This window comes from Scyliorhinus torazame, chromosome 7, assembly GCF_047496885.1.
Source record: "Scyliorhinus torazame isolate Kashiwa2021f chromosome 7, sScyTor2.1, whole genome shotgun sequence".
Lineage (NCBI taxonomy): Eukaryota > Metazoa > Chordata > Chondrichthyes > Carcharhiniformes > Scyliorhinidae > Scyliorhinus > Scyliorhinus torazame.
This window is the reverse complement of record NC_092713.1, coordinates 309,376,796-309,393,188: the sequence shown is the minus strand read 5'-3', so window position 1 is coordinate 309,393,188 and position 16,393 is coordinate 309,376,796. Positions and strand designations below refer to the sequence as shown.

Here is a 16,393-nt window from a genome sequence, read left to right as displayed (position 1 = left end):
CAGAGAAGGCATTTGATTGGGTGGAATGGGAGTATCCGTGGGAGGTACTGGGGCGGTTTGGATTTGGGCGGGGCTTCATTGACTGGGTCAAGCTGCTGTATCAGGCGCCTGTGGCGACCGTACAGGCAACAGGTCGACATCGGACTATTTCCGGCTGCACCGGGGGACGAGACAGGGATGCCCCCTCTCCCCACTGCTGTTTGCATTGGCCATAGAGCCGCTGGCAATTGCGCTGAGAGCCTCAAGGGGCTGGTCGGGGGGGGGGGGGGGGGGGGCAAACGCAGAGACTCGCTATACGCAGATGACCTGCTCCTATATGTTTCGGACCCACTAGAAGGGATGGAAGAAATTAAGAGGATTCTGGGGGAATTTGAACAGTTTTTGGGTTATAAACTGAATACGGGGAAAAGTGAGATGTTTACGATCCAGGCAAGGGGGCAGGAGAGGCAATTGGGGGAGGCTGCCGTTTAGGGTGCTGGGGGGGAAGCTTTCGGTACCTAGGCATCCAGGTGGCGCGGGAATGGGAATGGCTACACAAGTTAAGTTTGGCCCAATTAGGGCAGCACGGTGGCGCAGTGGGTTAGCCCTGCTGCCTCACTGCGCCGAGGTCCCAGGTTCGATCCCGGCTCTGGGTCACTGTCCGTGTGGAGTTCGCACATTCTCCCCGTGTTTGCGTGGGTTTCGCCCCCACAACCCAAAGATGTGCAGGCTCGGTGGATTGGCCACGCTAAATTGCCCCTTAATTGGAAAACAATTAATTGGGTACTCTAAATTTATATTTAAAAATGTTTTGTGCCCGATTAGTGGACCAAATGAAGGACGATTTCTGAAGGTGGGCCGCACTTCCGTTGTCACTGGCTGGGAGGGTGCAGACAGTGAAAATGACGGTCCTCCCGAGATTCCTGTTTGTGTTTCAGTGTCCCCCATCTTTATTCCACGGTCCATCTTTAAACGGGTCAATAAGGTGATCACTGGCTTTGTCTGGGCGGGTAAGACCCCGCGAGTAAAAAAGGGGTTGCTGGAGCGCAGCCGGGGGGGAGGGCGGGCAGGCGCTGCCGAACTTTAGTAATTATTACTAGGTGGCGAATATAGCCATGATCAGGAAGTGGGTGGTGGGGGTGTGGGAGCGAGTGGAGGCGGCTTCATGCAATGGTACTAGTTTGGGGCATTGGTAACGGCGCCTCTGCTGTTCCCGCCGGCACGGTACTCCAGCCCTGTGGTGGTGGCAGCCCTGAGAGGCTGGGGGCAATGGAGGAAGCATGTGGGAGCGGAGGCCTGGTCTCCAATCTGCAATAATCACCGGCTTGCCTGGGGAAGGCTGGATGGAGGGTTCCGGAGATGGCAGTGAGCAGGGATTGAGAGGATGGGGGATATGTTTATGGAGGGGAGCTTTTCTAGCCTGAGGGAGCTGGAGGAGAAATTCGGATTGGCGAGAGGAAATGAGTTTAGGTACCTGCAGGTGCGGGACTTCCTACGTAGGCAGGTCTCAACCTTCCCGCTCCTACCGCCAAGGGGGATACGGGACAGGGTAGTTTCCAGAGTGTGGGTGGGAGAAGGGAGGGTTTCTGACATTTACAAGGAACTCATGGGGTCAGAGGAGACTCAGACCGAGGAGCTGAAATGCAAATGGGAAGAGGAGTTAGGAGGAAAGATAGAGGACGGTCTCTGGGCGGATGCGTTGAGTAGAGTCAACGCGTCCACAACATGCGCCAGGCTCAGTCTGATACAATTTAAGGACCTTCGACGGGCTCACATGACAGTGGCCCGGATGAGCAGGTTCTTTGGGGTAGAAGATAGGTGCGCAAGGTGTGTGGGAGGACCAGCGAACCATGTCCATATGTCTGGGCATGCCCAAAGCTTAGGGGATTCTGGCAGGGGTTTGCGGATGTCATGTCCAAAGTGTTGAAAACAAGGGTGGCGCCGAGTCCAGAGGTGGCGATTTTCGGAGTGTCGGAAGATCCGGGAATCCAGGAGGAGAAAGAGGCAGACGTTCTAGCCTTTGCTCCCCTGGTAGCCTGGAGATGGATACTATTAGCTTGGAGGGACTCAATGCTCCCGAAGTCGGAGACCTGGCTAATTGACATGGCTGGTGATGAGACCATCAATTCACGCGAGACAGAGTTGAAGTGAACAGTGGCTTTAATCGACTAGAACAGTGCCTGCCTGCGACTGCTCTGCTAGTGAGGGCCGCCTACAGGGCAGCTGCTCTTTATACCTCCCCTCAAGGAGGCGGAGCCAGGGGCGGAGCCCACAAGGCACCAACATGATACATTCCTTGTAGTACAGTACAATGGTCCATAGGTTGAGCCCACATGGGCAACAGCGTGATACAGTGTAGTACAGTGGTGAATGGTTAGTACAATACGTTCACCGCAGCTGGCTTTCTCTGTCTGGAGAAAATCAGGTTTGCCTTGAGAGGGTCAATGTCGTCCGGAGATGGCAGCCGTTCGTCGCCTTCTTTGGGGAAAATTAACCGTCAGCAGAAGGGGGGGGGGGGGGGTTGAGGTTTAGTTTAGTTCAGAGTAGGGGGTTAGTAAAGGTGGGACCTGTAAGGGAGGTTGACGGCTTTTGCACTATGTTTATATTTTCATATACATTGTTTATTCTGTTGTTGTTATAAAACCATAAATACCTCAATAAAATGTTTATGAAATAAAGGTTTCATCACATGACTCCCCCTCCCGCACACTCCTGCCATTGGTCATTTGACATGTCCATCCCCATGGTTTCTCATAGCCAATCACAAGTGAAAAAGATTCATTGCTGGCCAATTGGATGGATCTATTTTTAAATCTCTTTCATGGGCTGTGGGATCCGTTGACAAAGCCAATATTTGTTTTCCAGCCATAATTACCCTTCAACTGAGAGTCTTGCTCGGCCAATTTAGAGAGCAATTGAGGGTCAACCACATTTGCTCTGGGTGTGGAGTCACGTGTAGGCCCGACTGGATAAGGACGGCAGATAATCAGCCCCAAAGGGGGCATTCGTGGGTTTTTATGATGATTTATGAATTGAATTTAAATGTCACCAGCTGCTGTATTTGAATCTGTGTCCCCTGAGCATGAGCCTGGGCCCCTGGATTACTGGTCCAGTGGCATTAACACCACCTTCCCTCTAACGGTTGGCTGAGGCGGACTGTCGCACAATCCACCACCAATATCTTTATAACTATTTAAACAGAGGTGATGAAGGGAAATGAAGGCAAAAACACCATTTTTGTTTCATGCTCTTATGGATTTTCTCCTGTATTTTGCCTGCCACAGTGACCTGGAGACTAATCTGCAATTCCTATAATCTTTTTTTGTAATCTTTTTATTGGTGTCACAAGTAGGCTTACATTGACACTGCAGTGAAGTTACTGTGAAAAGCCCCTAGTCACCACACTCCGGCGCCTGTTCGGGTACACAGAGGGAGAATTCAGAATGTCCAAATCACCTAACAGCACGTCGTTCAGGACTTGTGGGAGGAAACCGGAGCGCCCGGAGGAAACCCACGCAGACACGGGGAGAACGTGCAGACTCCGCACAGACAGTGACCCAAGCCGAGAATCGAACCTGGGACCCTGGAGCTGGGTTTGGCTTTCTGATTCTTTATCAGAAGGGAAGCCTGGCTGTATGTTCTGGGGGAGCCCCTCAGTCCTGGGATGGAGAGTCCTGGAGGAGGTGGCTCGACTCCAGATAGAGCCCATAAACTACCTTGCTAGTTATCTGTTTAAAAAAAAAAATGTTATTAAAGGTTTTCATAAAATATCAATAACAAAATGAGAAAGAAAAAAGAACCCAACAGGGTTAAGTACAAAACATAAACTAAAAAACCAACCCCCAAACCCCTCCCCCTGTACATAAATAATAAATTAACATTAACACCCCGACTTAACACAACAGGTGTATACACCCCCTCAGACCCTCCAGTGTAAATAACATAAACAAAAATAAAGTAAACCCCCCCCACCCCCCCGAACTGCTGCTGCCATTGACCAATGTCTATCGTTCTGCCAGAAAGTCTAAGAACGGTTGCCACCGCCTAAAGAACCCTTGTACCGACCCTCTCAAGGCGAATTTCACCCTCTCCAATTTAATGAACACTGCCATATCGCTGATCCAGGATTCCACACTTGGGGGCCTTGCATCTTTCCACTGAAGGAGAATCCTTCGCCGGGCTACCAGGGACACAAAGGCCAGAATTCCGGCCTCTTTTGCCTCCTGCACTCCCGGCTCCTCTGCCTCCCCAAATATTGCGAGCCCCCAGCCCGGTCTGACCCTGGATCCTACCACCCTCGACACCGTCCTCGCTACGCCCTTCCAAAATTCCTCCAGCGCTGGGCATGCCCAGAACATATGGGTGTGATTTGCTGGGCTCCCTGAGCACCTAACACACCTGTCCTCACCCCCAAAGAACCGGCTCATCCTTGTCCCGGTCATGTGTGCCCTGTGCAGCACCTTAAACTGTATGAGGCTGAGCCTCGCGCATGAAGAGGAAGAATTCACCCTCCCTAGGGCATCTGCCCACGTCCCCTCTTCGATCTCCTCTCCCAACTCCTCCTCCCACTTACCTTTCAACTCCACCACCGAGGCCTCCTCCGCCTCCTGCATCACCTGGTAAGTTTCCGAGATCTCCCCCCCGAGAGCACCCTGTCCTGTACTGTGTGTGGCAGTAGCCGTGGGAATTCCACCACCTGCCGTGCCTCTCTCAGTGCCATAGCCAGGGGTTCAATCGCCAGTGCGAAGAGCAGGGGGGACAGGGGACACTCCTGTCTCGTCCCTCGGTGCAACCGAAAGTACTCGGACCTCCTCCTATTTGTGGCCGCACTCGCCATCGGGACCTCATCCAACAGCCTAACCCACCTGACAAACCCCTCCCCAAACCCGAACCTCTTCAGCACCTCCCACAGGTACCCCCATTCTACCCTATCGAAGGCTTTCTCAGCGTCCATCGCCACCACTATCTCCGCCTCCCCCTCCCTCGCCGGCATCATGAAAACGTTCAAAAGCCTCCGCACATTTGCGTTCAACTGTCTCCCCTTCACAAACCCCGTCTGGTCTTCATGGATGATCTGCGGCACACAATCCTCAATCCTCGTGGCTAAGACCTTCTACATTTAGCAAGGAAATCGGTCTGTAAGACCCACATTGCAGGGGATCCTTGTCCCGCTTCAGGATCAAGGAGATCAGTGCCCGGGACATCGTCGGGGGTAAAGCCCCCCCCCCCCTCCCTTGCCTCATTAAAGGTCCTAACTAACAGCGGGCCCAACAGGTCCATATATTTTTTATAGAACTCGACCGGGAAACCGTCCGGCCCCGGTGCCTTCCCCGCCTGCATGCTTCTTATCCCTTTGATCAGCTCCTCCAGCCCAATCAGAGCCCCCAGTCCCGCCACCAGTCCCTCTTCCACCTTTGGAAACCTCAATTGGTCCAGGAAGCGGCCCATCCCTCCCTCCTCCCGTGGGGGCTCGGATCGGTACAATTCCTCGTAGAAGTCCCTGAAGAGCCCATTGATGCCAACCCCACTCCGCACCACGCTCCCTCCCCTGTCCTTAACTCCCCCGATCTCTCTAGCTGCGTCCCGCTTCCGAAGCTGATGCGCCAGCATCCGGCTTGCCTTTTCCCCATACTCGTAGACCGCCACCTGGGCCTTCCTCCACTGCACCTCCGCCTTCCTGGTGGTCACCAGGTCGAATTCGGCCTGGAGGCTGCGCCTCTTCCTCAACAATCATTCCTCAGGCTCTTCCGCATACCTCCTGTCTACCCTCACCATCTCCCCCACCAGCCTCTCCCTCTCCCCCCCGCTCCCTCCGCTCCTTGTGGGCCCAAATGGAGATCAGCTCTCCCCTCACCACCGCCTTCAGTGCCTCCCATACCATCCCTACTCGAACCTCCCCGTTGTCGTTGGTCTCCAGGTATCTCTCTATACTTCCTCGGACCCGCTCGCTCACCTCCTCGTCCGCCAATAGCCCACCTCCAAGTGCCACAGCGGGCGCTGGTCCCTCTCCTCTCCCATCTCCAAATCCACCCAATGCGGGGCGTGGTCCGAAATGGCTATTGCCGAATACTCGGTATCCTCTACTCTCGCTATCAGCGCCCTGCTCAAAATGAAAAAGTCGATTCGAGAATAAGCCTCATGGACATGTGAGAAGAATGAAAATTCCCTAGCCCCCGGCCGCAAATCTCCAAGGGTCCACCCCTCCCATTTGGTCCATAAATCCCCTCAACACTCTAGCCGCCGCTGGCTTCCTACCCGTCCTAGACCTGGAGTGATCCAGTGCAGGATCCAACACCGTGTTAAAGTCTCCCCCCATTATCAGGCCCCCCAATTCCACATCTGGGATCCGACCCAACATACGTCGCATAAAACCCGCATTGTCCCAGTTCGGAGCATACACATTGACCAGTACCACCCTCTCTCCCTGCAACTTACCACTTACCATTATGTACCGACCGCCAGGGGCTGTTTAGCACAGGGCTAAATCGCTGGCTTTGAAAGCAGACCAAGGCAGGCCAGCAGCACGGTTCGATTCCCCTAACAGCCTCCCCGAACAGGCGCCGGAATGTGGCGACTAGGGGCTTTTCACAGTAACTTCATTTGAAGCCTACTTGTGACAATAAGCGATTTTCATTTCATTTCATTATCTGCCACAATGCTCTACGCCTCGAATAACACCTTCTTTCCCACCAAGATCGCCACCCCTCGATTCTTGGCATCTAGCCCCGAGTGAAACACCTGACCTACCCACCCTTTCCTCAGTCTTACCTGGTCTGCCACCTTCAGGTGTGTCTCCTGGAGCATAACCACATCCGCCTTGAGCCCCTTCAGGTGCGCGAACACGCGGGCCCGCTTAACCGGCCCATTCAGTCCCCTTACATTCCAGGTTATCAGCCGGATCAGGGGGCTACCCGACCCCCTCCCCCGCCGTCTAGCCATGACCCCTCCTCGGCCAGCCACACGCCCGCACCCCACACCCGGCCCGTTCCCCACAGCAGCATACCCCCGTCTCGACCCCCCCCCCGCCCCACTCGCTCCAGCTCCTCCTTGATCTTAGCAGCAGCAACTCGATTCCCCCCCCCCCCCCCCAGGACCCATCCTAGCTGGTTTACTCCCCCCATTGCACTTCCGCAAGTCAGTTGACTCCTGCTGACCCTGGCCACTCCCGCCTCCCCTTCGACTCCTCCCATTGTGTGGCACACCCTCCGCTCCCCATCCACAGGCTCTCCCCCTCACCCCTCCGTTCTAAGTGCGGGAAACAATCCTCGCTTCCCGCCCCCCCCCAGTCTTCGGCGCGGGAAAAAAGCCCGCCCTCTCACCTACCAGGCCCCGCCACCAACCAAAACAGTGCCCAACCCACCCCATCCACCCTCCCCAACCCGACAGAGAAAAAGAAACCCAAAACAATGCAAATTCCCGTCCCCTCCGAACCAAAAATAGGCATGACATATCCACCGCAGTCCCCAATCGCCCATCCCGACCCTCAGTCTGTGTCCAGCTTCTCGGCCTGAACAAAGGCCCACGCCTCCTCCGGAGACTCAAAATAATGGTGCCGGTCCTTGTAGGTGACCCACAGTCGCGCCGGCTGCAACATGCCAAACTTCACCCCCTTCCTGTGCAGCACCGCCTTCACTCGATTGTACCCAGCCCTCCTCTTCGCCACCTCCGCACTCCAGTCCTGATATATCCGAACCTCCGCATTCTCCCACCTGCTGCTCCTCTCCTTCTTGGCCCACCTGAGCACACACTCCCGAATGTTGCTGTTTTCTTCCCACACCGGGAAATGTCAAACAAATGCCGTGGGGGCCCTGTAAAGAGCCCAAAAGTCCGTTCCAAGCGGGAGCTACAGAATATGCAATCTAGCTCTGCATAGCCGCACCCGGAAGTCGCTAGTTATCTGTTGGCATTGCCGCAGGATAAAATCTCATACAAGACTTCACCTCATCTCCATTATCAGGCTGTCTTTCTCATTGGCCCGGTACCAAGGATATGGCTGAACTGTAAAAGAAAAACTCGCGTCCTATTTTTAATGTTCCTAAAGGGCAGCACGGTAGCACAAGTGGATAGCACTGTGGCTTCACAGCGCCAGGGTCCCAGGTTCAATTCCCCGCTGGGTCACTGTCTGTGCGGAGTCTGCACGTTCTCCCCGTGTCTGCGTGGGTTTCCTCCGGGTGCTCCGGCTTCCTCCCATAGTACAAAGACGTGCAGGTCAGGTGGATTGGCCATGATAAATTGCCCTTAGTGTCCAAAAAGGTTGGGAGGGGTTACTGGGTTATGGGCATAGGGTGGAAGTGAGGGCTTAAAGTGGGTCGGTGCAGACTCGAAGGGCCGAATGGCCTCCTTCTGCACTGTATGTTCTATGTTCTAAACCATCCTGTCTATTCCAAAACTCGAGTGCGGGAATTAGCAGTCTTGGCCCCAGAACTCTGGAATTCACCCCTAAATCACTCCATTTATCTCTGTCTACCTTTACGATCCTCCTTAAATATTATCTCTGTCCCTGCTAATGTCTCCTTCTTTGGGTCAATGTCCAATTTTTCCTGATTATGTTCCTGTGAAGTGCTTTTCTGCATATAATAATCTTTATTAGTGTCACAAGTAGGCTTACATTAACACTGCAAAGAGGTTACTGTGAAAATCCCCTCGTCGCCACATTCCGGCGCCTGTTCGAATGCACAGATGGAGAATTCAGAATGTCCAATCCACCTAACAAGCACGTCTTTCGGGACTTGTGGGAAGAAATCCACACAGACACAGGGAGAACGTGCAGACTCCACACAGTGACCCAAGGCGGGAATTGAACCAGGGTCCCTGGTGCTGTGAAGCAACAGTGCTAACCACTGTGCTAAAGTGCCGCCTTAAAGCGCTAATTAAAGGCGCTACATGAATGCAGGTTATTGTTAAGTGGCAGACAAAGTTATAATGGTGTGAGCAGGCTGAATCTTCATTGGTTCCTCCTCAGGCACGTTGCATACTCTGCTAATTGTGGTGATGTTGCATCTCTCTACAGTGCCACCCCATTAGTATACATTCTCAATGCAGAACCCAGCCATGGATGCATAGGAACCCTGCTGGATGAGGCTCTGGGGGGAAACAGCTGCTCAGTGCTGATTTACTGTCTGAAGCTGACAGGTAAACTTCTCATCTCTGGCGCGGAAAGAACTTGCATTTCTATAGCACCTTTCACATTCTCAGGATCTCCCAGTGAACATCGCAGTCAATGAATTCTTTTTTTGAAGTCTAGTTGTTAGTCACCCGTACAAGACAATCAACATTTACACAGCAAGATCCCACCCACACCAACTGAATGCACTTTGCAAAGTTCTGTGTGAAGTGCTTTGGGGTAGAATCATAGAATCATAGAAGTTTACAGCATGGAAACAGGCCCTTCGGCCCAACCAGTCCATGCCGCCCAGTTTTTACCATTAAGCTAGTCCCAGTTGCCCGCACTTGGCCCATAACCCTCTGTACCCATCTTACCCATGTAACTATCTAAATGCTTTTTAAAAGACACAATTGTACCCGCCTCTACTACTACCTCTGGCAGCACATTCCAGACACTCACTACCCTCTGGACCCTTCTGAATCTCTCCCCTCTCACCTTAAACCTATGCCCTCTAGTTTTAGACTCCCCTACCTTTGGGAAAAGATGTTGACTATCTACCTTAGCTATGCCCCTCATTATTTTATAGACCTTTACAGAATCATGGAATCTTTACAAAGCAGAAGGAGGTAATTAGGGCCTGGTTCACTGCAAGAGCATTCATTAATCCCCTTTGTTGTGGTGTTGGTGGAAGGATAAAGATTGGACAGGATATTAGGCAGAAACCCCACGCTCTTTCAATCGTGCAGTGGGATCTTTCCCATCCATTTGAGAGGGCCTCCGGCAAGGCGGCACTCCCCAGTACTGCACAGGGACTGTCATTTTGGATTCTGCAAAATGACCTGGTCATTGTAGTGTAAGTTGTGGGATCTGGCTGTGTGTAAAATGACTACCGAGTTCCCCACAACACAAACTACACTTCCAAATGATGTCATTGGCTGTACAGCACTTTGGGACATCCTGAGCGGGACTGTGGGAATGCACAATTTATTTATTTATTTATTTTCAATAAACAATTTTATTGAGGTATTTTGGGCATATAAAACAGCAACATTATACCGTAGTGTACAAAAAGCAAATAAGACATAAAGCAAGCATCGGCTCCCCTCTCGCAAGAACCTGCCTACGCAACCCCCTACTCTACGCTACCCTAACCCACCCCGCCCTGCCGACGATTAATTCTCCGCGAAGAAGTCAACGAATGGCTGCCACCTCCGGTCGAACCCTGACAGCGATCCTCCCAAGGCGAATTAATTTTCTCCAGCCCGAGAAAGCTCGCCATGTCCGAAAGCCATACTTCAGACTTCGGGGGCTTTGAGTCCCTCCATGCCAACAGTATTCGTCGCCGGGCTACCGAGGAAGCAAAGGCCAAGACGTCGGCCTCTTTCTCCTCCTGGACTCCCGGGTTCTCCGAAACCCCAAAAATTGCCACCTCCGGACTCATTGCTACTCTAGTTTTCAGTACCCGGGACATGACGTCCGCAAATCCCTGCCAGTACCCCACTTAGTTTAGGACACGCCCAGAACATGTGTACATGGTTCGCTGGTCCACCGGCACATCTAGCACATTTGTCCAAAGAATTTGCTCATCCGGGCCACCGTCACGTGGGCCCGATGTACGACCTTGAACTGGATCAGACTAAGCCTGGCGCATGCTGCGGACGTGTTTACTCTGCTCAAAGCGTCTGCTCAGGTACCGTCCTCTATCTCCCCCCCCCCGAGCTCCTCCTCCCACTTAAGCTTCAGTTCTTCGGTCTGTGCCTCCTCGGCTCCCATTAGTTCTTTATAAATGCCGGCGACTCTCCCCTCTCCCACGCACAATTTATTTTTAATATGACTCAATCACATCTCTCAGCAATTCACATCTGGTAAATTGCAGCCAATCAGTGAATAACAAAATGTGACGAACAGCAGTGGGATCATTGACCAGTTGATCAAGTTGCTCGCAGTGGTGTTAATTATAATATGTTGACCAAGGCACTGAGATAACCCTCTAGTCAGAATTGTGCCATTGGATTTTTAACATCAACCTGAGGCATTGGATCAGACGTTTTAACATCTCAATGTTAAGCCATCTTCTTGAACCTCTGTGACCATGTGGCATAGTCACTTCCACAGTGCTGTTAGGCAAGGAGTTCCAGGATATTGATCCAGTGAGCATATAGGAATGTTGATAAAGTTCCAAGTCAGGATGGTGTGTGGCTTGGAGAGGAATTTGCAGATGGTGCTGTTCCCAGGTATCTGTTGCTCTTGTCCTTCTAGATGATAGAGGCCGTGGGTTTGTAAGGTGCTACTTAAGGAACCATGGTGAGTTCCTGCAGGTGCCAATCAAGCGGGGCTGCTTTGTCCTGGATGATGTTGAGCTCCTTGAGCGTTGTTGGAGCTGCACTCATCCAGGCAAGTGGGGAGTATTCCATTACACTCCTGACTTGTGCCTTGGAGATGGTGGACAGGCCTTGGGGAGTCAGGAGGTGAGTTACTCACCGCAGGATTCCCAGCCTCTGACCTGCTGTGGTAGCCACAGTATTTATATGAATGAAAATTGATAGAAATGGTAGTTACGATGAGTGAATAACTCCATTATTGGTGTGACCACCGGGATGGTAGAAAGTGAACTGGTTGGGCTTTTGATCTTCTCTTGTCTAACAACTCCTATCTTTCTGTGATCTGTCTCAACTCTCAGAGTCCTGGCCTGGACAGACAGTCTCCGCACTGATGCTCACTCACGGGCTGAAGGACCTCACAAACTATGTCACTCTGAATTGCTGGGATTACAGGGAACTCATGCAGAACCTCAGGGCCAGCATCAGAGAACTAAGGATGAAAATTAGTTCAAACGGTGACCTCTGCAACGAGGATGTTAAAAGATTAGGAAGTCTCGTCCAGGAATTACAGGCAAGTGGCCACCTCACAGTTCATGCACCAATTGGTAAAATCTTTTCACCGTGATATTTTCCATTGAACATCAATACTCACAACCTGGTCGTTCATATTACGCCACCAACTCCACTTCTTTCAACCTGGTCCTATGCAATGTCCAGGCAACAACACCCATAAGACCTGAACTTCACAAGCACTGCAAACAACAATCCCATGTACAAATGGGAATATCTTGAACAAACTATTACATATTCTATTGTATGATTCCTGGTTTCACTTCCTTGTTTGAAAATGGCAAAACCGTCCAGTAACCTATTCACCTGCGATACTATGCTATTTCTATCTATACAAGTGGAGTTTGTTAACAGAAAAATTATTCTTTTCATCGAGAGATAAATATTTTCTCATTTTAAATGGAAACTTAAGCACATTTACAAATCATAGAATTTACAGTGCAGAAGGAGACCATTCTGCCCATCGTGTTTGCACCGGCCCTTACAAAGAGCACCCTACTCAAGCCCACATCTCTACCCTATTCCCGTAAGCCAGTAACACCCACTTAACCTTTTTGGACACTGGGGGCAGTTTAGCACGGCCAATCCACCTAACCTGCATATCTTTGGACTGTGGGAGGAAACCGGAGCACCCGGAGGAAACCCACGCAGACATGGGGAGAACGTGCAGACTCTGCACGGACAGTGACCCAAGCCGCGATTCGAACCTGGCACCCTGGAGCTGTGAAGCAACTGTGCTAACCACTATGCTACCATGCTGCCCTTGCATGAAGCACATAATAGGAGAGCAAAGGTCTACAGACGCTGGAAATCTGAAATCCTAACAGAAAATGCTCGAAATACTCAGCAGGCTGGGCAGTATCTGTGGAGCGAGAAACAGAATCAACACTTTATGGCCACAATCTGCACTAGTCCTGACGAAGGGTCACAGTGTCTCTCTGCACAGACACTGCCGAAGGTGCTGAGCATTTCCAACACTTTCTGTTTCTGTTAGAGTGTGAAAATAAACACTTGCCAGCCCTTTGAAAATCACCCAGGGGTTTGTGAGCCTGGATTCCAGCAAGAAATCCTACAGCCGCTGCCCGAGATCTGGTTTGGCACAACATTAAATATGAATTTAAAAATACAAAGGTATGGCACGGTAGCACCGTGGTTAGCACTGTTGCTTCACAGCGCCAGGGACCCGGGTTCGATTCTCGGCTTGGGTCACTGTCTGTGCGGAGTCTGCGCGTTCTCCCCGTGTCTGCGTGGGTTTCCTCCGGGTGCTCCGGTTTCCTCCCACAAGTCCCGAAAGACGTGCTGTTAGGTGAATTGGACATTCTGAATTCTCCCTCAGTGTACCTGAACAGGCGCCGGAGTGTGGCGACTAGGGGATTTTCACAGTAACTTCATTGCGGTGTTAATGCAAGCCTACTTGTGACAATAAAGATTATTATATAACAGCGACCTTGCGTTTGCCTCTGATGGCTCATAAACTGAGCTGACCTCAGTGGAATTCCGATAAAAGTGGGGGTCAGTAGCAGATTGCCTTTCAGCCTGGACTTTCCTCCTCTCCTGGCCCGGTGTATGGATAGGTTTTAGGGATGGGAGGAGGGGGTTGGGTGTGTGTGTATTCCCACACCAAACAGCATTTGTCTGTGATAGTTTGAAGATTAATATCGCTGAAGAAGAGTTTGGAACAGATATGAAGGTGGCAAGATGCACTTCCTCTCGCTCCTGTCTCACGCTCCAGCTTCACTGGGCTTCGCTGTTGCTGCAAATCTCACTCCCCCTGGCTCGCTCCGCCATCTTGATGTGCCGGGGCCTTCTGTAGTCCTTTACTGGGCTGGTGTCTGTATGGGAGAGTGAGAATGTGACCAAGGGCAGACTACATCACCCAAAATGCCATGGGCTGCCAAGCCAAATAGCCGCTGTAATAACTTGGCCAAGGCCAGTCTCCCTTTATTAAAGTAACAAAAAAGGCCATAGCCGCGGTATGCAATACTTGTGTATCAGCCCGGGGACCTATGGAGATGCCGGTCGGAGTCGGGACTGTGGGTTTGAAATTCCCGCCATGCATCTCCGACTGGGCGAGTCCCCGCCACTCAATTCACATTCCACGAAGCCCACAGGAGATCTATTGACGATCCCCTGTGTCCTTCGTGGTCTAAGGTTGAATGAGGGTGGAACAGGATCTGGAGGTGTGAACCGGATTGGTGATCTTAGCTGCCGGAGGGAGTGCCGGAGAGTTACCGAGGCGGATTTCGGTGTCTGCTCCGACGGAACACCTGTTGGCCGATTCTCCAAAATGGAGCCCAAGTGTTCGCGCCGTCGTGAACGCGTCGCGTTTCACGACGGAGCGAACAGGGCCTGGGTACGACCGATTCTGGCCCCCACAGACCCTATCGGCAGCCCCCCCCCTGGGGACGGAGCCCCCCTCACCCCCCCGACAGGCCGCCCCCCGACCGTTCCCGCAGAGTTCCCGCCGGCAGCGACCAAGGGTGAACGGCGCTGGCGGGCCTCTGTCGTATTCGCACGGCCGCTCGGCCCATTCGGGCCAGAAAATCGGCGGCCCCGGCGATTCCAGCGGCCCGCGGCAGGCACTGCGCCAACCCCGCCGGCGCAAATGGCGCCGATTCTCCGCACCTCGGAGAATCGCGCGCCGGCGTCGGGGCGCCGTGGCGCGGTTGCGCCGATTCTCCGGCCCGGCGCAGGGCTCAGAGAATCGCCTCCCTGATTCCTCTGCTTCCATCTTGGAACCTGAGTCCTCGACATCAGGGGAGTCAGGGTTCTCTGCGGGTGGTCTGCTTTGGCGGTGGCTGCTGGTGAGGCTTGTACGGGGATGGACTCCTAAGGTAGCCCAGGTGTTTCCTCAAGATCTTATCCTGGACCTTCACAGTGTAGGATACGGGCCCCGATTTCTCCACTATGACTCTGGGGACCTAACTGGAGCCATCTCTGAATTTGCTGGCATGAATCACACTGTCTGTGCAGTGTGAATCGAGACCGGACAACCAGACATAGCTCCTGGTGAGGATTCTCATTTCAGAGACCCTGGGGTGGCCAGAATTAGGATTGGGCGCCACCTAGGGTGGGGGATGACTACGGGTCCCCCAGAGAATGATACCGCCCTCAACACTAAGTTCATCTTTCTTGGTTAAGTCGGGTTTCATGTCGTCGGAGGGTTGTCATCAGATTACGTCATTCAGGGTTAAGTGCTTCAAATTTGACCGTGTTGGATCCTTTCGTCCAGGTCTTGAGTTGCCTTTGCACACTGATAATGTCTCTAAAAAATTCAGGGTCATTGTGGCTTCTTCCAGTGCCAGTCGGGGAGCCGGGCTTGTGGGCAGCGGGAGGCGACTCAAGGCATCAGCGTTAGCTGCTCCCTTTCCAGGGATGTGCTCTGAGAGATATTCATAAGCTGTAAGTAACAGGGCCCAATGCTGTATCTGGGTGGAGGCGATAGGAGGGATTGCCTTATCCTCCTTATAAAGTCCCAATAAGGGGTTATGGTTGGTCACTATTACGAAATGCCTGCCATAGACATACTGGTGAAATCTTTTCACACCAACACAGCCACCAAGCCCTCCTTCTGAAAGCACCTTCTCACAGCATGCGGAACAAACAATGTCACGACTCAGAAAACGTTACTGGCAGAGCCTAATCTGGATCTACAAAAAAGCCATTGAGATAGCCCTGTCCCTGGACAACGCAGAAAAAAAAGGTTCAGGAGCTGTCGGGGCACCTGACAGGAATGTCGTCTGGTTAGGGGAGGGGCCTGGTGTAAAGGTGCCCATTCCTCGGTTGAAGGTGCCTGTGTGAGTCATCCATCATCAAGTTGGGCCACAGCTGGTGTCCTCAGGCAGTCAACAAAATATGACCGTCCTCAGGGTTTTTATTTGTTCATGTGGGCGTCGCAGGCTGTGCCAGCATTTATTGCCCATCCCTAATTGCCTTTGAGGAGGCAGTTAAGAGTCAACCATATTGCTGTGGGTCTGGAGTCACATGTAGGCCAGACCGGGTAAGGACGGCAGATTTCCTTCCCGAAAGGACATTAGTGAACCAGATGGGTTTTTACGACAATCGACAATGGTTTCATGGTCATCGTTAGACTTTTAATTCCAGGTTTTTTTTAATTGAATTCAAATTTCACCATCTACAGTGGCGGGATTTGAACCCAGGTCCCCAGAGCATTACTCTGGGTCTCTGATTTACTAGTCCAGTGACAATAACACTACGCCACCGCCTCCCCTAAGCTAGGGAACCAGCTCAGAAAGAGTGCAGATGCCAGATGAAATGAAAATCTCTTATTGACACAAGTAGGCTTCAAATTAAGTTACTGTGAAAAGCCCCTAGTCGCCACATTCCGGCGCCTGTTCAGGGAGGCTGGTACGGGAATTGAACCGTGCTGCTGGCCTGCCTTGGTCTGCTGTCAAAG

At 52.2% G+C, this 16,393-nt stretch overlaps 1 protein-coding gene across 1 annotated transcript in view; it reads left to right on the top strand.

The window, feature by feature from the left end:
* golga6l9 (golgin A6 family like 9) overlaps nucleotides 1-16,393 on the top strand; it is a 95,146-nt gene that overhangs the window by 29,878 nt on the left and 48,875 nt on the right. Inside the window, exons 7-8 of the mRNA XM_072512942.1 lie at nucleotides 8,990-9,111; nucleotides 11,766-11,977. Coding sequence (XP_072369043.1) covers nucleotides 8,990-9,111; nucleotides 11,766-11,977 — 334 coding nt within the window. The remainder of the gene's footprint in view (nucleotides 1-8,989; nucleotides 9,112-11,765; nucleotides 11,978-16,393) is intronic.